General features: G+C 56.4%; 1 protein-coding gene across 1 annotated transcript; it reads right to left on the bottom strand.

Moving 5' to 3' along the window:
* Positions 1-7270: 7270 nt before the first annotated feature.
* Positions 7271-24913, bottom strand: IQGAP3 (IQ motif containing GTPase activating protein 3). The gene is made up of 38 exons (XM_056510792.1): positions 24893-24913; positions 23981-24068; positions 23480-23636; positions 23155-23232; positions 22954-23030; positions 22768-22835; positions 22387-22500; positions 21795-21973; positions 21430-21517; positions 21019-21182; positions 20746-20833; positions 20452-20615; positions 20178-20338; positions 19823-19947; positions 19487-19650; positions 19219-19309; positions 18972-19139; positions 18719-18861; positions 17400-17570; positions 16585-16668; positions 16016-16087; positions 15371-15440; positions 14812-15020; positions 14475-14627; positions 14233-14396; positions 13163-13387; positions 12938-13078; positions 12425-12509; positions 11276-11502; positions 11073-11205; positions 10697-10799; positions 10418-10559; positions 10189-10276; positions 9321-9497; positions 8693-8859; positions 8456-8557; positions 8001-8109; positions 7271-7772 (listed from the first exon to the last, which is right to left on the bottom strand). Exons 2-38 carry the CDS (start codon positions 24043-24045, stop codon positions 7659-7661), a joined length of 4830 nt encoding a protein of 1609 aa, XP_056366767.1. The 5' UTR covers positions 24046-24068; positions 24893-24913; the 3' UTR covers positions 7271-7658.
* Positions 24914-25495: the final 582 nt, after the last annotated feature.

Raw genomic sequence — 25495 nt, 5'->3', positions numbered from 1 at the left:
CCCCAGGTTCTGCTGCTCCTGCTCCTCGGGGACAGGGCTCAGCTTCTCCTGCTCAGTCCCATGCAGAACCTGCCACCTCCCTCCCTCGTTCCCAGCATCTGCTGCACACCCAGCCCTGCCCCTTCATCCCCATCTCTGCCTCAGGGAGCCCTTACCCAGCTCCCTTGCTAACTCAGGGCACAGATAACTCACCATCTCCCAATCTCTTCCACTGTCTATTTTCTTCCTGCCCAGAGTTGATTCCCCTCACCTAATTGCCCAGAAAGCTCTTTTCCCCTCCTCTAATCAGTCTGGAGCAGACTTTCTCCAGATAATTGTGCTGAGACCTGATCACCCTTCTCATCTCCATCTCTCCAACACTCCCATTTCTTCACTAAACTCATCTGCTGGAGCTGCATTCCTTGGTCTAATTATTTCAAGGCTCCATCGAGTTCCTTAATTGCTTATTCGTCTGGCACCCATATCTGGGAACTCCCAGAGCATCTGAGACAGGGCACAGGCTGAGTTATCCTGGTACAGCTTCCTTCCCAGAGGATAAAAGTGCTCCAGGTGTGTGAGAGTGGGAGCCCAGAGCAAATCCTGCTCAGGAAAAAAAAAAATTAAAAATTTAAAAAAATAAAAAAAATAAAATTCTGAAATTCACTTGCTCAGACTGCCCAGTGAGCTGTGGCTGCCCCATCCTGGGAGTGCCCAAGGCCAGAGATGAACTCTAAGGTCCCTTCCAAGCTGAACCATTCCATGACTCTGAGATTGTGGGAAATGCAGAATTTCCTGCTGCTCTTGGTGGGAGGAGCAGCTGCCTGGTGATGCTCCAGTGCAGCCACAAGGAGCTGAGTGAGCCCCACCAGCCTCAGCCACAGCAAACTCATCCTTAGGCCAGGTGTGAATTCTGAAACCCCCCCAAGCCCATCCCAGTGCCCCAGGTGCCCTCGGGGGCTCCAGCTGGGGCCCCTTCCCCTCTCTCCAGCCCTTCCCTGCAGCTCCACCAGCACCCCTCTCAAGCTGTTCCCATTATCACCCAGCCCTCTCCTTCTTCCCAGGCTAATTGATCCACTGTTTTGTTTTCTTATCAAACTGCTCTCAGCCTCGGATGCTCCTTTAATCAATGCTGGGCCCTATCAGTTCCAGGGACTGCTGGGAGACCTCCTCTGTGTCTAATCGCTTGGGGACTTTACCTAATTGGTGTAAAACCTGATTTCTTTCTCTAATCGCCCCGAGGCCCTGATTCACTTATCTAATCGCTCCAAAGCCCAGGCCTTGCACACCTCTCTCCATCTCCTTCTCCTTCCTGGGTTTTTCCCTCCCCCGTAGGTCTCTTGACTCCCTAATCCCTCAGCTGCTTGATCTCCTGAACTAATCCAGAGATTGGGCTGCTCCCCTAACCCAGTGCCGCCAGCAGTGACCCCCAGAGCCCTTTGTCCATCTCCCACCCACCCAGAAAGTGCATCCCCCCATCTCCCACCCACCCAAAAATGCATCTCCCCATCTCCCACCCACCCAGAAAGTGCATCTCCCCATCTCCCACCCACCCAAAAATGCATCTCCCCATCTCCCACCCACCCACAAAGTGCATCTCCCCATCTTTCTCCATCTCCCCATCTTTCTCCATCTCCCCTAACCCACAAAGTGCACCTCCCCATCTCCCCATCTTTCCCCAAAGTGCAGCCCCGCTCCGAGGGTCCCTTGGGGGACTGACGCGTGTCCCCAGCGCTCAGGGCGTGGCGGTGACAAAGGCGCAGCCCCCAAGGGTGCAGAGGAATCTCCCCTCTCAGCCGGCGCCGGCCCGACCTGTTCCCCCTGTGCTGCACCCACTGGGCTGGGCGCTGGGAGGGACGGGGGGAATGCGAGCGCTGGGTTTGGCCGCTGCTTTGGCAGAGATGGGGACCAAAACCGGGACCAGAACCGGCACCGGGACCGGCACCGGGCCCTGCTCCGCTCCCGGAGCATCGCGCACCGAGCAGCGCCTCCCGTTCCTCCCGCTGAGTCACGTCCGCTGATTCAAGCGGGACAAGTCCAAGGGGGAAAACATTGATCAGCGCCAGCCTGGAAGGATCCCAAGGCTGAGGACAGGGTGGCGGGAGCAGGGGGGACATTGATCTGTTTTCCCTGAGGTTTGGTGCAAAGCCGGGAGTGCCCAAACCCGCTCGCTGCCGCCCTGACCCTCCCTGCGCTCGCACCCACTGCTCTGCTCTCTCTGGCCAGCGGTTTCATCCTCGGAGCTCATTCTTTCCCCCGGAGCATCCGGCCTGAGCAGAAGCTTCCCCTCGCCGTGGCTGCCCCAGCCCACGCTGCCTCAGCAGCACAAGGTCGCTCTGCCTTGGCAGCAGCCGCAGGGTGACTCACGCTGGCTCCAGCTCTGCTCAGCCCCGTGTTTTTGGAGAGGTTTTTGGGGCGGAAAGCACTGCCCTCCCCTCACCACCCCCCATCTTGGGATGAGGATGGGAGTCCCAGCTCCAAGCTCTTGTTTCTTCAGTTTTTCTTTGCTCCCCACACCGGGGCTTGGGCTGAAGCTGCACCAGAGATGCTGCAACCGGTGCTGGAAGCAAAGAAATGGGGATTGGGTCTGTCCTGATCGCTGCCCCAGGGGTGGCAGAGAGCTGGGGCCTGGTTCGTGCTCTCTGCTTTTCAAAGAGGGAGCAGGGCAGCGAATCTCGGCACTTTGGGATTTTCCAGCCCCCATCAGTGTTAAAGCTGTTTCCCCTCGCCCCAGACAGCTCCAGGTGCCACCAAAGCCCCTCCCCGCTCCAAGGGTGGGAGGATGCAGACACCAGCCCCTTCCTGGGACCCTGCCCTCCGAGCAGGGCCAGGAGCACGTTCCCAGAGCCCAGCAGTGGGAATCTGCTCTGTTTATTTGCAATCCAACAATGACCCCGGGACTGCAAGGGGAATGAGTCAGCTTCCAGTTCAGGGCAGGATTCTTCATCAGCCCTCTCAGTTTAAAAAAATCATCATTTGGAGACGCAGCAGTTAAACAATTTCATTAAACTGGCACTTCTGACCAGTGACAGGCTGAAACCTTCCCACGGTGGCACTTTTGGTGCCGGGTGGGATGGGAAGCAGCAGAGCCCTCAAACCATTTTCTTGCAGGAATCTCGACCCGGAGGCGGGATCTGCAGGCTCCGGGGCCCCAGGAGCTGCAGACCGCGAAGGGTTAACAGCACACACGTCTGGAGCTGCAGAGAGCGCTGCTGGCTCCCGGGGGCACATCCTTCACCCAGCCCTGCCTGCCGTGCCCCGGGGATGCCGCGGGCACAGAGGCTCCTCTGCTGTCAGCTCGCACAGTGCGGGGCTGCGGGAGGGAGAGCGGGGCTCTGCGAGCTTCCCCATCCTGCCGAGCTGCCCCCGGCGCTGTCCCCTCCTCTGCCAGGCTCCCCCAGCCCCACGCTGCCCCTCGGCACCCTCCAGCCCACGGAACGCAGGAGGATGCTGCGGGGAGCATCCCCCTCTGCACAGGAGACAGCGAGCAGCGTGTCCCTCCCCGCGCTGAGCCGGGAATGGCTCCTGGGCCGGTGCAGATGCTGCCACAGCACTGCCTGGCACCCTCACAGCTCCTCATGCTGGCACTGCCCCTCCACTCTCCTTCCTCCAGACAAGAAGGAGGAGGTGAGCCCAGAGCAGCTGTCCCCACGGACCCTCAGCCAGTCTTTCCTTGCTCATCTCCATCCAGGTCCCCCTCAGAGGGCCCATGGGATGTGAAGTGAGCTCCCAGCCCAGGCTCAGCCAGGAGGGCACAAAGGTGACCCCATCAATCCCCTGCCTGGAGCCTCCCATCCCCACCAGGAGCTGCCACCAGGCCCCAGCTCATCCCCACGGAGCAGAGCCCCAGCTCCCATCACACCACGCTGGTGCCCGCCGTGCTGCAGCCTGGGTGTCTTCCCAGGGTTGCCAAAGCAACCACAGAAACACAACAAACAGCAACAACACACGGCAGACAGTCGGCAAACATTCCCCTCTTATTTTCTCCCCAGTTGGGTTTGTGCTTTCTCCCCTCTCCCACAAGGAAGCTGCTGCCATCAGAAGGGAATAACAATATTATTCTCCAGTGCAGCAGAGCTCCAGCACTGCCAGAGAGCTGCTGCTCCTGGGGAGGAGCTGAGCTGAGCCCTGGCTCTGCCACGGGCAGTGCAGCTGCTCACCTGCCTCCAGGTGTTGTTCTGAGTGGCCAGGGCTGTGCTGAGGGCAGGCTGGCCAAGCAGGTGAATCCTCCTCCAGGGCTTCCACAGACTGTGGGGATGCAGCTGGGGATGTACCAGCCTCTGTCCAGTGTGACTCAGGAGCCTCTGGCACAGGGCAGGAGGCACCTGAGCATCCTCAGGACTGGCAGGAGCAGGAGCAGGACAGGAGCAGGACAGGAGCACATCCAGGCCTGCCTTGCAGAGGGGCTGGGTGCAGGGACACCCTGGGCTGTCACAGCACAGCCCCACAGCCCTGGCACCAGGGGGGATTAGTGGGCACAGCTTGGGGTGCTGGCCTTCCAAATGGGATTAGCAACTCTGTGGCACGTGACAGAGGGGACAGTGGCACTGCAGGAGCACAGCCTTGGAGCTCAGCACTGAGAACCCAGAATCCAGCACCCAGCAATAGCACCCAACACCCAGAACCCAGCAACAGCACCCAACTCCCAGCACCCAGCAACAGCACCCAGCTCCCAGAATCCAGCACCCAGCAATAGCACCCAACACCCAGAACCCAACAATAGCACCCAGCTCCCAGAACCAGCTCCAGCTCCCAGCAGCTTCTCCACCAGGCCAGGCAGACCCAAGCTGGTGGGGTCAGGACTTGCAGCAGCACCTTTCTGAGCCCATTTAACCATTTTTCATCCCTTCTGGGTGTATGGATTCCCATGAGCAGGCTGGAGTGGGTGTCCCTGTGTGCCCATAGTGCCCAGTGAGCCAAATGTGCTCAGTGAGCCCAGTGTGGCAAGAGAATGCAGAGAGCCCAGAGTACCCAGTGAGCCCAATAAGCCCAGTAAGCTCAGTGTGGCCAGAGAATGCAGAGAGCCCACTGAGTCCAGTGTGCCCAATGATCCCAGAGTGCTCAGTGTGCCCAGAGATCAGAGAGCCCAACGATCCCAGTGTGGCCAGAGATCACAGAGAGCCCACTGAGCCCAGTGTGCCCAGAGTGCTCAGTGTGCCCAGTGATCACAGAGAGCCAAATGATCCCAGTGTGCCAAATGATCCCAGTGTAGCCAGAGATCACAGAGAGCTCACTGAGCCCAGTGTGCCCAGAGTGCCCAATGATCCCAGTGTGCCCAATATGCCCAGTGAACCCTGTAAGCTCAGTGTGGCCAGAGATCACAGAGAGCCCAATGATCCCAGCGTGCCCAGTGAGCCCAGTGTGCCCAGCAAGCTCAGCACTCCAGGACAGCTGAAGAAAGCCTGTGCTGCAAGCTGCTGGTCTGCAAGGCTCAGCCCGGCTGTGTCCCCGTCGGGAGGCGCTGGGATTGCCGCCGGACCCTCCCCGGAGCCGGGGCCCCGCCGAGCGCTCCCGGGCGGGGCTGGGCTCGCCGAGCGCTCCCGGCCCGGCCGTTCCAGCGCTTATCCCCAGCTCGCGGTGACATCTAGTGGAGCTGGCTCGGGAGGAGCTCAGCCGGCTCCTGCACTCCCAGCGCTTCATTTCCCCTCTGACCTTCTCTCCAAAACATGTGGGCAGGAGGCAAGAGGTGGCACCCTGTTTCTGAGTCATGGTTGGCCGCAGCACAGCTTCCCGGGAGCCAAAAAAAAAATCACCTTTTCCACAGCAACACCGAGTCCCCTCCAGCCCATGCTGCAACTGTGCTTACTGAATAGTTGGGACTACTATTATTAGCTGGAGTTCTTCAGCTTCCCCTCCATCCCCAAAGCACCCCAAAAAAAGTGTTTTCAGCATGCCAAATGCTGCTGGTGCAAAGCCAGTGGCTGCCTGGTTGCTGGCAGGAGCAAACCACACTGAGCCACAGCCAGAGACAGGCTGGATCCTCCTGTAAAGGCAAGGAAGGAAAAAAATAAACAATTATGGTAACCACAAGATAAAACCTCCAGTGTGACAATGAGTAATGTGCAGCAGTTGCCCAGGATCCTGTCCCTGCAGATGGTGCAGCATCCAACAGGTTAATGGCAGCCCAGGCCTATTTTAAACATGGAAAAGTGCTGCAGCTTGATCCCACTTCATTCCTGTAGAGATATAATCATAGTCTTCAGGAAACATAATCATAGTATTTATTTAAGAATTAAGTGTGTCTGAAAGTGGCCTAAATGCCCTGTGAGGAGCTGAGTTGGTGCCTCAGCACCTGACTGGGCTCTGCTGTGAGGGGCCAGCCCCTGGTGTCCCTGGGCAGAAGCCAAGGGGACACCTTGCTTTGGGAAAAGCAATGGCACCAGCCTCAGGGACCCTGGTAAGCAAGGGGAGAGGCAGGTGAGGAGCACATGGAAATGATCACCCAGAGAAATTCTGCATTTTCTGATACATCTTTATGTAGGGTAAACAAGCAGAGGCAGCACAGCAGGACTCCAGCACGGATGGGGATAAAATAAGCCTAGTTTGAGGCATTTATATGAGAGCAGGGAAAGAAAAAACACTTAAAAACCTCACAAACAAACATCACTTTCCAAAGACAAGACAGAGATTCCAATAGATCAGGTACCACTGAGCTGCCTCAAGGTCCCACAGTTACTGAGCAGAGAGGGAGATTCCTGTTCCAATCCCCCAAAAACTTCCTTTGCAGAGCAGGTTTGGGACCTGCTGCTCCTGTGCCTGCAGGAGATGGGTGGGAGGAGGTTGGGACTACCAGCAGCTCCCTTCCCATCCCATGGAAGGGGCTGGAGGAGGAGCTCACATGGAGAGAAAGTGCTTTAAAGGCAGCCATGGCCAGTCATTGTCCCACACCTGAAAACCAATTAAACACCAGAGCAAACCAGTAAGAGACACCACCATGTGGGGTTGTTCCACTGCAGATGCCAGGCACCAGTGTAGTCCAGAGCTGTGCTCCCTGCTCCAGTCCCTCAAAGCAGCCATGGGACAGCAGGGACACTGAGCCTCTCTCTTGTTTCACAGCCTGGCTGAAGAGCAGTGAAATTCACCTTTAAAACCAAAATTCTTCTACTGTACCTCAGCATTCTAGCGAAGAGCTCACAGGTGTCACCACAAACAGTTATTGCCTCTGTTCTGGCCTCTCCCTACCTCTCTATATAAAGATTGATTCTGACATTTCCCCAGCCTTAGTATGAGGAAGAAATATATACATAGATATAGATAGATAGATAGATAGATAGATAGATAGATAGATAGATAGATAGATAGATAAGAATACCTTTATTACATCAGTAAAACCTCTGTAGTGTCCAGAAATACAGTGTCCTTGGGCAGCTGGCTGTTGGCAGCACACTATTAAACAGCCAAAATACCCAGATAAAATAGATTTAAAAAGTAGCACATGGTGCAAAAGCTTTGGCAGCTGCATCCTCCTGCAGGGAGGCTGGGCACTGGTTTAGCACCAAGCTGGGGGTGCCCAGGGCTGGGGCTGAGCCCTGTGCTCCCCACTCAGGCAGTGCTGGCTGCAGATGCTCAAGCACACTGCACCATGCAGGAAAGCTCCATGGCCAGCAGCAGCTTCCCTGCCCTGGGACCACTGACCTCAGGTCTCTTTGTCAGCTTTACATTGCCCCCCACCCCTGACCCTGTTACTTCTTGAAGAACTTCTTGTTGAGGAGGAAAATGAGCAGGTTGACATTGACCTTGGCCTTATCAAACATCTTCATGACTGCTACACCCTCGTACTGCAGCTGCAGCAGGTCCTGTGGGAGAGGGGACTGTCACTGCCACAGGGCTGTGTCCCTCCTGAGTGCCCAGCTGGGGACAGGGAGCTGGGTTGGCACTGGGACAGGCACAGCCAGGCTGCCCCAGCAGCTCAGGGCAGGGCTCCAAGTCCCCAGAGAGCTGCAGGTGTGGGGACACCACCCAGCCCCCACACACCCCCCTGCCCTCATCTCTCTGACCCAGCAGCTGCAGGACAGGCTCCTCACCTGGTAGTGCAGCTGGAAACACTCCATGTCAATCCCCATGAATTTGGCTTTCACCTGGAACCTGCCTGATTCCTCACAGGGGATGATGTCGAAAATCACATTCTTGAGCCTGAGAAGACAGAGCCACTTGTTACCAAAAGGGGCTTCACAGCTCTAACTCAACCAGGTCACCACCCAGTGCACACCCTCAGCACAGCAGCCAGACCCACAGCCCAAATCCCACTGCAAATCCCAACTTTCCTGCACTCTCCTACACAAAACTTGCCCCATGTGGCAAGAAACAGTGGCCCATGTGCATCCTCCTCCCTGGTTATTTTCCTCTACCTGCCCATGTTTTCATAGAATCCTGAGTCAGAAGGGACCCACAGAGATCCCTGAGTGCACTAAGCCCAGCTCCTGGCCCTGCACTGAATAACCCCAGGCAGGAGCTCCTCCCCTGGAGCAGGGTTACTCACTGGCTGGGTGGCAGGTCCTGGATCTCCAGCAGCACCCCCTTCTCCCACAGCTGGGCTGCTGTGTAGTGCAGTGATGGCAGCTTCTTGCTCTTCCCACTGACCCTGGAAGAGAAGGCACCACATGCTGGGAGCTCATGTCTGGCCATCCATGGCTCCTTGGACTCACAACAACTAGAGAGCAATGAAAACAAATAATGTTTTTTTTTTTAATTACTGATTTTTTGTAAGGAAGCGCACTTGTTGCTGGCTGCCAGGTTGTCAAGGCAGGTCTTGATGTACTGGTTGTAATAATCAATCTGCTCCTCATAAAACAGAGTCTTGGCATCAAGGCCCTCCAGGGTCTGCCTCAGCCTCAGGAGCTCCCTGTGGCGCTGCTGCCGGTGCCGCCGCTGGTTCCGGATGTCCTGGGGGAACAGCAGTGCCAGGGAGCCAAGAGATGCCATGAGCAGCAGGGCTGGGGGTTCAGGGCTGATCCCCAGCTCAGTGTCCCCAGTGTGGATGATACAACTGGCCCTGAAAATCCCTTGCGATGTTGTGCCCTGAGACAATGAAACTTCTCATGAGGGATGCCCCGCTCCCTGCCATCATTTAGGATTGCTATTGGTCTTTTCTCACCTAGAATCTTCAAGTAATTGGATAGTTTCTCAACATATTTTACTGGTTAGAATTTCAATCCCCCTAAAACCTATAAAGACCCCTTGCTGTGCTATGTAACCAGATTTTGCTGGTAGAACCCTTCTAAGGAATAAAGCTACTTTTGGAACCTCTACAGCAACTCCCAAAGTCTCGTTCCTTGCTGAGTAGCTGAATTTTGTTTCAGGGCTATCTGAACCCCATAGCAGCCTGACAGCCACCCCCAGCACACCTTGGCCAGCTCCTCCAGCAGCTGCTGGTACTGGTGGGCAGGGCTCAGCACCCCTAGGCTCTCCAGGTGCCTCAGGTTGTGGATGACCCTGCGTTTCTTCTCCTGCATGCCGAGCCGCGCCGCGCCCCGCGCGTCCTGCAGCGCCCGCCGGCGCACCAGCAGCTCGTGGGCAGCCTCCTAGGGAGGAGAAAACAGAGCCTGCACCCATTCCAGCTCTGCTCCAGAGGTGGAGGGTGGGTGATACAGCTGGCCCTGAAAATCCCTTGGGAATTTGTGCCTTTCATGAGAGATGCCCCCCCTCCCTGCCAAAACCTCTGTTAGCATTTAGGATTTCTATCGGTCTGTAACTTGACTAGATGATTGGTCTTTTCTCACCTAGAATCTTAAAGTAATTGGATAGTGCTCAACTTATAATTTTACTGGTTAGAAACTCGGTCCCCCTGAAATCTATAAAAATCCCTTGCTATGCTATGTAACCAGATTTTGCTAGTAGAACCCTTCTAAGAAATAAAGCTACTTTCAGAACCTCTACAGTAACTCCCCAAGTCTCATTCCTTGCTAGCTGAGTAGCTGAATTGTGCCTTGGGGCTCCCCAGAGCTATCTGAACCCCATAGCAGCCTGAAGCTAGAACCACCCTAGCTCAGGCAGCTACAATGGAGCAACCAAACTCCTTCACCCACACTTTAATGTGGGTCTCTCCTGGCCCAGAATGTGATTTTTCTGAAAACCAGAGTTCAGTCACTGCTGGATCACAAGAGCAGTGGCCAAACCTCAAGAGGAGCAGGGCAGCTCTTTGCTGAGAATTTTTTTGCTGTTTGCCCATGAAGTTTTTCAGTTCATCCCCAGCAGCAGCCTCACATATCCCACCTCATGCTCTGAGGCTGGTGTCCACAGGATTTCTGGGAGGGAATTTCCTGGCTGGACCTGGATCAAATCCACCAGCATCTGCTTGGTGCTAGAGACCAGAGGGAGATGTCAGGCATCCACTCCAGACCAACACCCTCCACACAATATTCAGTTGCCTCCTAGAGGTTTCTTGCCCACTTTGAGCATCCCAGCTTCAAACAGCCCCAGTACCCTCCCAGTCTGTCCTCACCTCAGCAGCAGGCTCCTCGTGTCACTCTCCTCACTGCTGGCCACTGGCATCAGCTTGTTGGTGAGGGTGAGGGAGATCTCTGTTCTGCTGAGCTGGGAGAGCACCTGCTCAGCACCATCTCCCAGGCTGGCAACACTCTCCCCTGCAAGGGCAGAGAGATTCCTGCTAGCTGTGTTCCCATGCTCAAAGCAAACCAGCTCAAGCTTTGAGCAAGGAAAATGTGCCCACATCCACCCTCCTGCCATCAGGACAGGTGGTGGGTCCCAGAGTTCAACCTACCAACCAGGGACTGGACTGTAGGGAGCTCATCAAGATCCTCCAGGAGCTCATGCAGGGGGTCACTGTGGTGTGGTGCAATGGAGTCCTGGTGCTCAAGCAGGAGCTGGACAGTGCAAGGGATGTCAGTGGCAAAGGGAGATGCAAAGGGAGAGGGACAGAGGGACTCAACAGCCTTTGCACCCGAGAGGGGATGGAGAAGATATGGGGTTTGCAAAAGGCCAAACCTGCAGAATCTAGGTTCTCTCCTTGCTTAGAAGAGGAAAAAAGGGTCAGGAAGAGGGAAGCTGTGCTAGGGGTGGGGTACAGAGGAATGAGAGGAAAGGCAGCAGAAAGCCCAGGAAGTGGGAGAAGGAGAAACAGAGCTTTATGCCCTGACCTTGTGTGTGTTAATGAGCTCCCCCACAGTGACGTAGATGACTGGCTTGGCCACTGCCACCATCTCTGAGTACTCGTCCATGTTAAACCTCTCCTCAGGCTCGGGGACGCAGCAGGCAGCCGAGATGAACCTCCTGCAGGGAGGGACCCTGGTCAGCCCCACGCCCCTGCCAGCAGCTCCTCCCCCTCCCGGCCCGGGCCCACCTGAACTTGCAGTGGGTGTCGTGCAGGTAGCGGTTGAGGCGGCAGAGGTGGGGGCCCGGGAAGGGCCGGCGGGCAGCGGTGTGCTGCAGCAGGCGGGCGATGCAGCCCAGGCTGCGGCGCTGCTCGGGGCGCAGCGCGGCCCCGGCCGGCACGGCCACCACCGCGAAGCCGTCGGGGGCCACCACGGCCGGGTTCATGTAGCGGTAGTACAGCAGGTTCCCCACCACCTAGGGCACGACAGGCTGGGCTTGTGCCACTGGCTGTGGGGCTCCAGAGCCTGGCAGCCTCACAGCAGGACACAGAGGTGCTTTAAAGTTCAGGTTTTCCCAGCTGGTCACCGAAGGAGATTCACGAGGCTGTTATCTCAGGTTTCCAGGGTTGTTTATTCTTTCTTGTCTAAGAAATTCTTTCTCTAACTAACATCTTGAGATCCGAGGCACACTGCCTGTCCTTGGGGCAAGACTTATCCTTTATACTATAAATTACATACCTAATATTTACAATTACTTTCCAATACATGACAATTTTATTACACTGTCCAACTCTGTCTCAGACCAATCCAATAATGCCAGCCTGGCACTTAACATGGATGGCATGAAGAAGAAGAAAGAAAAGACATACCATGCCCCAAATCCTCCATATTACCTTCAAACTCCCTAATATAAACATTGCTAAGAATTCACTTTTCTACTTTCTAACAATCTAATTTATACTCTACTTATTTTTTGTGACTTGTAATTCTTCCTGCAATGTTGGTAGATTTTTCCAGGGACTTAAATCCAGTCCCCAGGACCCCTGGGCACCTTGCCAGGGCCTCTGAGACACCTGGCAGGGGGGTCTCAAGGCATCCAGGGAAGCCAGGGGAACACCCTGGACTCGCACAGGGCTGGGGCCCAAGGAGGTGGGAACCTTGGGGCTCAGCAGGGAAGGATGTTTCATCCTTGCACTGCATGGTAGGAGCCTCCTAGAAGAGATGGCAGTGCAGGGAAAAGCCCACTCTTGGCATTTCCTTAGTGGCTCAAGGAAAATGTTGGCTTGGAAGGTGTTTTGAAGTCAAGAGGACCTGATCTGCTGTGGAGGGATATTGACCCTCCATGTACAGACAGCTGAACCCCCTCAAACCATGCAGGTGCCCCAGCCTCACAGTACCTTATCAATCTCCTCTGCTGGGGCCTTGGGGAATTTCTCAACCAAGGATGTCCTCAGGATTTTGGCCATGTAGCGCATCCCATAGCTGAGGAGATGTAGTGAGAGGACCATCAGCATGATGACCCAGTCCTGCTTACTACCCATCTTCCAAGGAGCAGCAAGCCCCAGACTTGGGGTGATGGAGAAGCCCATAGGTAGAATTGGCAGCTAAAGCACCCCTCAGCTCCTTCCCCCATCCTGCTGCCAGCCCAGGCACATCTGAGATGACCACAAAGCTCAGTTTCTTCCTGGCACACATCTCAATGTCAGCAGTAAACTGCCCAGAAATGGAGCAGAAAAACAAGCCAGCCCATGAGGCACTGCTGATATTTGGGGTTCCCCTTGCTGACAGTGCAATAACTCAGTCCTACAGCAGCAAAGGGGCCAGGAAGCCCCCCACAACCCAGCTTCCTTTCTAAGGCCTTGCTGGAGACACCTTAGATCCAGCAGCACAGAAACCATCGGGATACTTACGGGATCTTGTCAACAGAAGAGGTGATGGCAGAGACAAACTTGTCTGTTATTGCCAGGAGATTGCTGATGGAAATGTCCAGCTGCCTTTGGACCTCGGGGTGGCTGAGAGCCTGCTCAGGACTGACCTCATATGGGAGCTTGCTGTGAAGGGAAGACAGGACCCCATCACCATCCCAGTGCCCATCACCCTGCGGCCGAGCCAACCCTTCTGAGCCGGGGTCTGACCTTCTGTGCCCACTCTGCGACTCAGTCCGGTTGATCCATGCCTTGTAGATGTCCACAGGGTCTGTGTGGAGGCTGAGGGTCCTGTCCTGCAGCACCTGCTGCACGGGGGCAGCCAGGATGTGCCGCAGGGCGCTCTGGCCAGGCGCGTTGCGGTAGAAGCTGACCAGCAGCCTGAGCACTGCGGCATTGCCCGTCAGGATGTCGTGAACATGGTCCACTTTGGACCTGGGGACACAGGGCAGATGGCATGAGGGGGTGCACCATGTGCTCTCCAAGCAGGAGGCAGCAGACAGAAGAGATAACAGCATCTGTGTTGGGGTGATGTGGCCAGAAATGTGGATTCTGTCACCACCCTTAAAACCAGGTGGGGTAGTGATTCCTATGTGGCACATATTATCTGCTAATGGGCCATCTTTAAACCAGCTGGGGCAATCATCTTTATCTTTCCCACAGCCCATCCTCCCTCCAGGAGATATCTCCTGTTCATGGCCACTGAGTCCCAGTGCATGACTGATAAAATTCCATCATCCCACTGGGAGATGCTCCAGCCAGGGGAGGAGCCAAGCCTTTCCTACCCAGATAAAAACTGACATTTGGGACAGCAAGTTATCCATCTTTCCACTGGATTCCAGAGGAAAACCAGACCTTTCCACATCATCCCTGGAGCTTCAGAGGAAACTGCACCTTCTCCAGGAGCACTGCTCCAGCTGAACCACATCTGCCCCTGCAGGAGGATGCAGCCACCATTGAATGGGACTGTGCCAACACCCTGACTGACTGACGGGTGTCAGCTTGGATTCTGACTCTGGCAGGGTTGGGATTGTTCTTTGTAATACTGAATTTCTATTTTAATTTTCCTAGTAAAGAACTGTTATTCCTAATTCCCATATCTTTGCCTGAGAGCCCCTTAATTTCAAAATTATAATAATAATTTGGAGGGAGGGGGTTTACATTCTCCATTTCAAAGAGAAGCCTTTATTGGCAGACACCTGCCCTGCAAACCAGGACAGCATCCAAGCTGATGCAGTTCAGCCTTTGCCTGGGCCTGTCCCCACACCAGGGACACCCACCTGATCTCCTCCTGCAGAGCCACTTTGAAGAGCTGCAGCAGCAGATAAGCCTCCCGTGGGTTGGATGCATAGTTGTAAAGGGTGAAGATCACCGACTCCATGAACTTGGTGGACTTGTTCTGGGGCATCTGGAAGATCAGCCTGGCCAAGTAGACTGGCTGTGTCTGCAGGGAGAAGGGACACCAAGCTAAGCCAAGTGTTGTGGGGACACATGGGGACACAGCAGAGCCCCCCAGGCCCACCTGCAGCAGGTAGAAGAGGTGCTGATAGGCCTCCAGCTTCTGCCTCTTCTCCTTGCTGAGCGACTTGAGTCCCTTCTGCTTGTCCAGGGACATCATCTCTGACAGCTGCTCCTTGTTCTTCTTGGTCAGCTTCTTGCAGTGGGAGACCACCTCCTGCAGCCACAAAGGCAGGAAGAGATGCACTGGGGTCTCTGGTATTCTGACCATTTCTGGGAGAGCCAGAGGCACCCCAGTGCTCCCCAACCCCTCCAACTGCTTAAGAAGTGGAGACAAGCCCAAGCTGCAATGCCATGGAGGGCAGGATAGAGGCAACCAAGTCCTCCCCCACTCTCTCTACCTGCAGTGTGATCCTGTTCTTGACCAGCAGCCCAATCTTGATGTCCATGAGGTCCAGGTCGCTCTCCAGCTGCCCTAAGGCACGGATCCTCTTCACCAGCTCCTGCTGCAGCCGCAGCACCTCCGACTCCTCCCACAAGTCGTGCTGGCTCTGCTCCAGCAGGTGGATGAAGCGCTGGATGACGGCCAAGGGTGGACTCTTGGTGTGGACTGTGGCAATGCACAGTAATGCCATGAGCACTTGCAGGTGGATGGAGTGGCTGCTCCCACCACAGACCCTCAGACCCCAGCATTCACCCAGACACCCCATCCTCCTCCCCAGAAAGCATCTTCTTGCAGCACCAGGACATGGGACAGCACATGGCCACACTGTGAACAGCCTCCAGGAAGCTTTTGGGGGCAGAGGGCTGATAACTAAAGAAACACCAAGGCTCTGTCACTCCTGTCCCTGCCACCTGCCTGGCCTGCCCACAACTGCTTCCCTGTGCAGGGCCAGCAAGGGAAGAGCAGAACCCCCTCCCAATTAGCCACCACACTTCAGAGCAGCCAAGAGCACTTACCCAGCATCCTGTAATCCCCACGGGCCTTGCTCGCTCGCACAAAAGCCTGGATTTTAACCACAGCTTTAATCTGCCAAGGCAAACAAGGGGGTGGGAGATGCTTTTCCAGTGTCCCTAACCCACACAGGGAGTGAAGGAAAGCTGGACATGCACATCACTGCCTGGTCCCAACTGCCAGGAATGTATTAAGGCCTGGGATGGAGGTCTCTACAACACAGGAGATTTTGGGATTCTACCCTTCTCACTGGTCATTCTCCTCCACTCACTGTGTATCAGAAGCTGCAGCAACTCCAGGGGTGCAACTTCACTTCCCACAGCTGATACCCCCTCCTTTCCCCAAAAAATTTCCTTCCCCTCTTAATGGGAATCTCGAAGTCATTGTTGTTTTTTGATGGAACTGGAGTGTTTTTTCTCCCCTCACACTTTACAAAACCTGAGAGTTTGACTTCCAGATCCACTAGGTACCTATTCCTTCCCATCTGTCTCCCTGCCAGGATGAATCAGTCCATCCAGCTGCACTGGAAGAACACTCAGAAAGCACTCAGGGACAAGGATCCAACTGTGTGCTCTGGATCATCCCCTACATCCCCACCAACATGGTCCCAGAAGTTTTTGACTCCCATCCCATCCCATCCCATCACTTACATTCTGCCTGAAGTAGTGCAGCCTCTCCTGGTACTTCCTCCGTGCCTGCCACATCCTCACAGCTGCCTGGATCTGGCAGAGATGTTCAAACAGAATTTGGATTCTGGAAGGACTTGCTTGGCCAAAGGGAATGGGTGGAGGGGAAAAATCATGAGGAGTTCTATGGGAGGTTTAGGCTGGATATGAAGAAAAATTTCTTCACAGAAGGGGTGGTCAGGCATTGGCACAGACTGCCCAGCAAAGTGGTGGGTTCACCATCCCTGGAGGGATCTAACACCCATAGGGATGTGGCACTTGGGGACAGGGTTAGTGCTGGCCCTGGCAGTGCTGGGGGAACACTTGGACTTAGTGATCTCCAAGGGCATTTCCAGCCTCAGTGAGCCCATGGTAACAATTCTATTCTATGATTTTTTTCTCCACTGCCCACTCACACACTGCCCTGGCCCAGCTGCCACAATCCCCCCTGGCTCCTCTGCACTGGGCAGGGGTAGATGCCACCCTTGCAAGCTGAACAAGCAGGCAATAATGCCCAACATGGGAACAAATGCTGAAGAAAGAATCTCCCAAACCTTGATTGCAGCCTCTGTGTTGGATTTCAGGTAGTGCAGCCTCTCCAGGTAAGCTCTGCGCTGCCTGTACCCCCTCCAACAAGCCTGGGCACAAGAAGACACCAGATAGAGAGACCTGTGTGAGGTCACTGTGACTCCATTGGTTTTTCAGGGAGCACATAAGAGAATAACACAGCGTGGGGAAAGAGGAAACCAGCACACCCAAAGCAGCTACTGTGAGAGAAACAAGCCCTGCAGCACCTCAGGTGTCCTGGCAGTAAAATCACAGAGCAGCAGCTCTGGCACTCCCTGCACCTGCTGGAAGGTGCTGTGAGCAGCTGCCCTTGGTTTGTTGTGGATGATACAACTGTCCCTGAAAAAGGCCCTTGGGATTTTGTGCCCTGAGACAATGAAACCTTTCATGAGAGATGCCCCCCTCCCTACCAAAACCCCTGTTATCATTTAGGATTTCTATTGGTCTGTAACTTTACTAGATGATTGGTCTTTTCTCACCTAGAATCTTTAAGTAATTGGACACTTCTCAACATATAATTTTACTGGTTAGAATTTCAATCCCCCTAAAACCTATAAAGACCCCTTGCTGTGCTATGTAACCAGATTTTGCTGGTAGAACCCTTCTAAGAAATAAAGCTACTTTTGGAACCTCTACAGCAACTCCCAAAGTCTCATTCCTTGCTAGCTGAGAAGCTGAATTGTGCCTTGGGAGCCCCCAGGGCTATCCAAACCCCATAGCAGCCTGAAGCTGGAACCACCCCAGCCCAGGCAGCTACAGTTTGTGTGGCTGTGCTCAGAGGAGGGACAGACCACCGTGTCACCTGGATCCTGAGTGCAGCTGGCCCCTGCTGCTGCAGGACGTGCCGCCGCGCCGCGAGCTGCCGGCGCACCAGGAAGCCGCGGAGCCGCGCCTGCAGCCGGAGCACCAGGGACTCGCTGGCTGCCCACAGGCGCCACCGCTCCTGCGCCGCTGCCGCCCTGCTGATCACAGCCTGCAGGGAGAGCACGAGGCACCAGCTCAGCCCCAGGGCTGCCACCGTGCCCACCGTGGGAGTCAGTCTGAGGTTTCTCTGATCCGCCTCACCACCATCATTGGAGACTGGACCAGGACCCACTGCTCACTCTGGGCCTGAGTTCTGGCCTGGCCAAGGTGGATGCTTGCCAGGGACTGTTTGTGGGTGTGCCTGGTGCTGCCATGGCACGCTGCACTCGAGCAGAGTGCTGCTTATAGTGCCCTGTTCCAGCACCTGTTTGTTGGAGCAATGATCCCCACTGGTGCTGGTTATAGTGCCCTGTTCCTGCACCTGTTTCTCAGAGCAATGATCCCCACTGGTACTGGTTATAGTGCCCTGTTCAGCACCTGTTTCTCAGAGCAATGATCCCCACTGGTACTGGTTATAGTGCCCTGTTCCAGCACCTGTTTGTTGGAGCAATGATCCCCACTGGTACTGGTTATAGTGCCCTGTTCCTGCACCTGTTTCTCAGAGCAATGATCCCCACTGGTACTGGTTATAGTGCCCTGTTCCTGCACCTGTTTCTCAGAGCAATGATCCCCACTGGTACTGGTTATAGTGCCCTGTTCAGCACCTGTTTGTTGGAGCAATGATCCTCACTGGTACTGGTTATAGTGCCCTGTTCCAGCACCTGTTTATTGGAACAAGGATCTCCACTGGTACTGGTTATAGTGCCCTGTTCCTGCACCTGTTTGTTGGAGTAATGATCTCCACATACAACAGTCCATGAATTTCCCCACCTTTTGGCCAGAGGCCTCTGACTTTGGCAAAGGACTATAAAAAGTGACTCTCCTAAAGAGACTCTGAGATCTCTTTCTCCCCAATGAATTGAAGACGCGTCTGTCATCAGACAGTCATGAGGATGCGTCCTGTCTGTTGGTAGCTATATCCCAACCTTTCTCTCTCTCTCTCCCTCCCCTTTTACTTTGTTTCCTTTACCCCCCTGTCTCTCTTCTATCTCAAAACTGAATTGTTGGCACACAATGAACTGCATTACTGCTTTCTGCTGAGCAAAGCCTGAGTCTTTGCCTTTTGTCATTTGCACCCTGGGGTCGAACGAACCCTCACGACTCCCGCTGGGGTTGAGCGGATGGTGACCCCACCCAGCCCCATCCTGCTGCCCATACCTGGATCTCCTCCCGGCTCAGGTGTGTGGTGTTGAAGCTGCCATTGCGTGGGCACTGCCAGCTGCCCTCCAAGGTCTGCAGGTTCAGGTAGAACTCGGCACCATCCAGCAGTTTGTGCCGGATCCAGGATGGCTTCACGCTCCCTGTGTGATGGGTGGGAGCTGCTGGAGGGTGCTGCTCTCCCTGAACACCCTGGCCAGGGGTGCATCCCAGGTTCCAAGGGCAGGGGAGGTTTTGCAGCCCCCAGTTTTACCTGCTGGTCTCTTGGTGGCCATCAGAGCTGCCAGCTGCTCCTGGTAGGTGTCAGCACAGGCATCCACCACCCCACGCAGGGCCACGTCAGGGTTGCACAGCACCCTCAGTGTCTGTGATGCCTTCCCTTCCTTGATGGCCTGGTTGATGGCAGCTATGCCCAGAGCCACTGTGGGAGCAGAGGGGCTCACATCAGCCCCTTCATGTCCCATGCCCCCCAGCAGCACCCACGTGGGGAGAGCACTCACTGCTCCTGGCTGCCACTGTGTCCTGGTTGGCCTGGCTGACCCCTTCCTGGATCTCTTCCCACCAAAGAACAGCTCCATCGTCCTCCGTGGCCTGGGAGATGGGGACATGGGGTCCAGTGAGCTGGGCAGCCCCCTTTGAGCACCTCCTGTATTGGAGACACTGCATTGCTAGGATGGGGGGGTTACTTCACAGTCTTGTCACCAAGGCAGGGTACCCAAGGGGGACACTATGCTACCATGGAGGAGCTCCATAGCTGATGACTCCCACCTGGACCTTGTGCCTCCGTGCCCTGGACAGCACACTATGGTAACGTGGGGCAATTGGAAGGGCAATGTCAGGCAGGGCAGGTGCCAGCAGCAGCAATGCTGCCAGGGTCCTCTCAGGGTCCTCCTGCAGCAGTGCCTCGTTCACCAGCTGGACTGCATGGACTCCTGTGTGCAGGAACAGGACATGCCTTTCAACCCCTGCAGTGCCCCAGGCACCCAAGGGAGTCACAGCCCAGATTCTCTGGTGTCTCATTGGGGCTGGAATCCCAGTGCAACCTCCCTCCAAGGATATCTGCAGACTCCCTGCACACCCAAACCTCATGTGGGCAGGACTCACGGTCATTTTCATCCTGCACTGATGAATTGGTGCTGTTGACGCTATCCTGAATGTCATTCCAGCTCAGGAACTCAGCTCCTGCTTTCCTCAATTGGCCTTTCAGCTGCAACAAGTCATCAAAGTACCTGCAGAAGAGACACAGGGCAATGACTGGAGCATTCCAAGCAGGGCTCAGTGCATTCTGGGGAGGGCTTGGTGCATTCCAAGCAGCAGGGGCACCTGCAAGAGCTGCCCAGCTCTTCAGAGGGAATAGGCAAAGCCCAGGACAGGGAGGCTGCTGGAACAAGCCCATAAAAAGCCCAGGGTCCCTGACCACCCCTTTCCACAAGATTTCTTCACACAGAGCCCAACTCACCGCTGTGCATTTGTATCCTCAACTCCTGAGAGGCCCAGGGCAGGGCTGACCAGGCTGCTCCAGAACCTGTTGGGGTTCTTGGCATCCAGGGCTTGGTTAACCAGTGCCACAGCTGAGAGCATCTCCACAGCCACAAACAGCTCCTCCTGTGCCAACTCGCCCTGCGCAGGACAGGCAGAGACACTGAACCCCCATCCTTCTCCAGTCACAGCACCCCAGCCTAGCAGAGGGACCACCCACCCATCACCAAGGTGACCCATGGGGGGTGTCTCACCCGTGGGTGCTGGCCCTGCAGCAGGGCCAGCTGGTGCTGGTACAGGGGTGCAGCAGGGGGATGGACATCAGGCAATTGGGCTGCAGGGTCCATCAGTGCTTCCAAGGTTTCTGCTGGCATCCCTCGGCGGACAGCAGCGTTTATCCGGCCCACAGCCTGCAGCACTGAGGGACAGACAGGGGGCTGCAGGAGGGGGCAGTGCCCTGTCTCAGGGCCAGGCTGCCAGCAGGCCCACCAGCTCCTGGGATCCCCTGGGCAGCAGCACCTGCAATAAGTGTTCACCCATGCACTCACTGGCTCGCTCCTTCTCCTCCCTCTGGTTTGCTGTGAGGATCCCTGCCTGCACCTCCTCCTGCTCCAGCAGCTCCAGGTAGCCCAGTTCCTGCAGCAGGCAGGGACAAGTGTCAGGTCTGACAGCTTTCCATGCTTGTGCTGACTGAGCAGCCAGGCTCAGACCCCTGGCAGAAAGCTACCCACTCCCCAGCCCATGGGATCTCCCTCTTCCTGGGGAGCATGGGCTGCCCCCAGCACAGGCACCCTGCACCACAGGCTCCTGCCAGTCCCTACCAGTGCCTTCTCCTCCCGGTCCATGCTGAGCTGCTCCAGGTAGAGCTCGAGGTTGTCACGCTGGAGGCAGCGCAGGGCCAGGGCAGGGTCCTGCAGGGCACGGTGCAGTGCCAGCACATCCTGTCTCTCCAGGGCATTGTCCACCTCCTCCAGAGCCCCACGCACTGCAAGAGGCCAGTTCACCCCAGAGGTGAGTAGTAAATCATCCCACAGCTCCAGAGAGCAAAGGTAGCCATGGCTAAAGCCTGCATATCCATCATTTTAACTTCCCCTTGGAAAAACACACCCAGCCTTTCTTCCCACTAGGTCTGAGGGTGGCCTGAGCAGACTTCTTTCTGCTATGCCCTGGGCTACCATGATCCCACCATAAGCCCTGGAGCACCCCCAGAGGGAAGGCCCAGCTTTGCTCACCGTTCACTTTGTTGATGTTCCCTTGGATTTCAGCCTGGGTCAGACACCAGTCGTAGACATCCTCTCCTTCGGGGATCACCTGCAGGTACTGGACAGCGACTTCCCAGCCTGAGCTTTCTGCCCAAGCACACCCCACCATGTGCAGTGGGGTCCCCTGCAGGTACCTGGGCTCATTTCCCACCCCCAAGCCCTGGGTGAACCAGCCCCCAAAGAGGAATCATCTCCCCCATCAGCACAAGGGCTCCCAGGCCGTGTTTCACCCAGCAAGCACCATATGGTCTCTGGTCAAGGGACCCTTCCACCTGCCCATCAGCAAAGGGGCTGCTCCTCTCCCAGCCCCCCAGAGCACCTTGTGCCCTCCTCACCCTGTTTCTGGCATTGCTGCCCTTCTCCAGCTTGGCCTGGTGCAGCACCTCCTGGTAGGCAGCTGCCAGCTCCTCCTGCAGCCCCACCAGCACGGCGTGGGGGTTGAGCAGGGCCTCCATGGTCTGGGCCACCACCCCCCGATCCACCGCCTCGTTGATGGCCAGCACTGCAGCATGCACTGGAGGGGAGCCAGGGAGGAGGTGAGATGGGACATGGAGGGGCAAGATGGACCATCTGCTTTATCCCTGCGTGCAGTGGGACAAGACATTCCATGGGAGAGGGTGGGAACCTGCCCTGCTCAAAAGGCAGGCTGCAGTCTCCAGCACCCAGGATGTCTGTGCCTCACAGCAAGCCCAGGGAATGCAGAGCCCCAGCTGCTGCTGCTGCCTAGCAAAGGGCTGTGCCAGCACCTGCAGCCTTGTGCCAGGCTGAAAGAGAACACCCAGGGGCCTCCCACTGCATCCCAGACCACCCTCACCTCCCAGAGCCCTCCCTCCCAGTTTGCTGGCCCCTGATTTGGCATTCAGGGGCTGAGCCAGGATCCTGCTATGGGCTGACACCCATCCCCACTCCCCACCAGGCACCCATCACCTGCTGCTTCATCCACTGAGAGCTCATTGGCCAAAATGCCACCGATCTTGCTGAAGGCAGGCAGCTGCAGCCCATACTTCTCCAGCTCCCGCTTCATGTTGTTGATCTCCTCCTCTGGAACAGAGCAGAGGCAGCACTGCTCAGCACCAGCCCTGTAGTCCCGTACTGGAGCAGGGGCAGCCAGCAGAGCCCCCACTCCCCTGCCAGACCAAGAGGGGTGCAGAAAACCTCCACATTGGGGTGAATATCCCTGAGGCAGCTTTGGCAAAATGCATCCACGACTTTCACTCCCCACATCCCTCCTGCCACATGACTCTAGAACATTGGTGGTAAACCCCCCTTGGCAACTCCCAGCCCAGGTGTCCCCACACAGCATTATACCTGTGAAGTTCACTTTCCCATACAAGTCCTGGATTGGAGGAGCCAGCCCCAGCTTGAAGAGGTAGAAGCTGAAATAAAACCCACACCGTGACATCACCTGCTTCTCCCTCCTGAGGCTGACAGGTGACACCACCAAGGGGCTCATGAGCATGAGCAACTCCATGACAGCCAGGCCAGGGCACACACCTGAGTGCATGGATGCAGTAGACCACCCGGGGCATGTTCTTCTTGTCATAGACATCAGTGGTCTCTGGGTGGAAGATCTGCCAGCAAGACAAGAGACAGCCCCCAGGGTGGGGTGGTATCAAAGACAAAGCCCCCCTGGCCATACCCCCTGGCAGAGGCCAGAGTGTCCCTTGGCTGGGGACAGCAGAGGGGACTCGTTACCGAGGGAAGCCCCACGTGGCTCATGGCATGGCGCCAGTGGTTGATGTTATCCGTGTGCCGAAAGTGAAGCCCGGCTGCCTGGAAAACAGGAGCTGAGCTCAGGCTGAACCCCACCTTCTCCCATCCCTGGGGTGCCCCTTGCCCCCAGACCAACCCAGCCAAGGCAGGAGGTTACAGACAGAGGCAATCCTGTGACCCCCAGGGGCAGCACAGCTCAAGGACCCCATTGCAGCCACCTGCTACAAAACTGAGTGCTGTCAGCAGCAAGGGAAAGGTTGGGGGCACACCCTAAGGGGTACTACACCCTCCCTCTGCACAGCCATACCTTGTACCGTGTCTGTTCAGGGTCGTAGATCTTCTTCACTGGGACAACAGCAGGGGCAAAGCAGTGGCCCAGCTTGGCCAGCAGCACCCCATTGCGCAGGGTCTCCTCCAGCTCTGTGGAAGGGGGCAGCCCCTCACCCAGACAGGCCTCCATCCAGCTGCCAGGCAGAGACAGGGCACATCACGGACTGCCAGCACCCCACACAGCAGAAAAGCACCCAAAGGACATCCCCCCAGCCCCATTCCAATAAACCTCCCTGGCAGGAGAGCTCAGCCCTCAGGCTTTTTTGCTGCTGGGTGGTTTTCAGTTTGGGTATAGGGCTGTGTGTCCCTCCACAAAAAACACAACCCCCCAACCAATTTTGAAGAGCCACAAAGCCCCAGGATCCAGGCAGCATTCTGCAGCATTATAGCCACTTCCCACCCATTCCCCCATCTCTCCCCATAACACCCCTTTTCCCTCCAGATCTGAGCTTGAGCATCTCCCCAAGTGCAGCCCCACCGCTTGGCTTCCTCCAGGTGACACAGGTACTGGTAGGCAACGTTCTGCCTCCTCTGTTCATCCATCTCATCTGCAGTCAGGCGCTCACCTGGGCAGAAAGGGGGTGTCCCATCAGAGCCCCTGCTCAGGGAGGCTCCTTGAAGCCCCCATGGCCACTGAAACTAAGATTTGGGAAAAGAAGCCAGGCCTTGTGTGCAGTAGCCTCCCACAGCCCTCGTGGGAGTGGCTCCACGTCACAGTGGCAGCAGGCAGGCCCTTCTGGCAGCAGGAGGAAAGTCTCCAATTTCCCTTTTTCCAAATAACAGCCATCAGAGCTGGCACTGGAGTGGGGAGGGCGTGGAGCGAGCACCCAGGAGGAGGTGGGGAATGGAACACAGCTCCAGGTTTGGGGTCCTTTGACACTGCTCCTGCTGGGGGCACCCGGCTGCCCCCCCAACAAACTGCTCCTCAAAATCAGTCCCCCCAGTTTGTCCCCATGGGATGGCACCTTGCCATCACCATCCCTCTAGGCACAAGCAGACCTGCCTGTACCCCTAGACCCCCTGCACCCCTAAACCGACTGTTCCCCCATCCAGAGTCTCTATCACACCCTGCACCCCGGCCTTACCTGTTCCCTCACATTCCCATTCCCCTGCCCCCCCAGCCCTACCTGTCTCCCCACACTCCCCTGCACCCCCAGCCGTCCCTGTCCCCTTACCTGTCCCCTCACACTCCCCTGCTCCCCCAGCCCTACCTGTCCCCTCACACTCCCCCGGCCCGTCTGTCCCCTCACATTCCCCTGGCCCCTCACACTCCCCTGCTCCCCCAGCTCTATCTGTCCCCTCACACTCCCCCGCACCCCAGCCTGTTCCCCTCTCGTCCCCCTGCCCCCCGCACCCTCCGGTGCCCCCTGTCCCGGTGCCAGTGACTCACAGCGCCCCGGTGCCGGTGCCGGTGCCGGTGCCGGCCCCGCTCCCTCCATGGCCGCGCTGCCTCAGGCGGCTCCGCCCGCGGTTTGAATCTCCCGCCGCCCGCGTGACCCGCGCGGGGGCTGCCGGGACACAGCGGGACAGACCGGGACAGACCGGGATAGATCGGGATAGACCGGGATAGAGCGGGATAGATCGGGATAGATCGGGATGGAGCGGGATAGATCGGGATAGAGCGGGATAGATCGGGATATACCGGGATAGATCGGGACAGATCGGGATAGATCGGGATAGATCGGGATATACCGGGATAGACCGGGACAGACCGGGATAGATCGGGATAGATCGGGATATACCGGGATAGATCGGGATAGAGCGGGATAGACCGGGATAGATCGGGAAACACCGGGATAGACCGGGACAGACCGGGATAGATCGGGATAGATCGGGATAGATCGGGATATACCGGGATAGATCGGGATAGAGCGGGATAGATCGGGAAACACCGGGATAGACCGGGACAGACCGGGATAGATCGGGATAGACCGGGACAGACCGGGATAGATCGGGATAGACCGGGTTATACCGGGATAGATCGGGACAGACC

The sequence above is a fragment of the Oenanthe melanoleuca genome, chromosome 25 (genome assembly GCF_029582105.1).
Source record: "Oenanthe melanoleuca isolate GR-GAL-2019-014 chromosome 25, OMel1.0, whole genome shotgun sequence".
NCBI classification, from domain to species: domain Eukaryota; kingdom Metazoa; phylum Chordata; class Aves; order Passeriformes; family Muscicapidae; genus Oenanthe; species Oenanthe melanoleuca.
The sequence above is the reverse complement of the archived record's forward strand: the minus strand, read 5'-3'. Positions and strand labels throughout refer to the sequence as shown.

What these genes read in the sequence shown, in the direction of transcription:
- IQGAP3 (XM_056510792.1), bottom strand. Translation starts at nt 24,045, where the DNA reads ATGGATGAACAGAGGAGGCAGAACGTTGCCTACCAGTACCTGTGTCAC. An exon ending in GGAGGAGAAGGAGCGAGCCA is followed by an intron (nt 20,616 to 20,745) that starts GTGAGTGCATGG and finishes TCTGTCCCTCAG; the next exon opens with TGCTGCAGGCTGTGGGCCGG. An exon ending in GGCCACCAAGAGACCAGCAG is followed by an intron (nt 18,862 to 18,971) that starts GTAAAACTGGGG and finishes CCCATCACACAG; the next exon opens with GGAGCGTGAAGCCATCCTGG.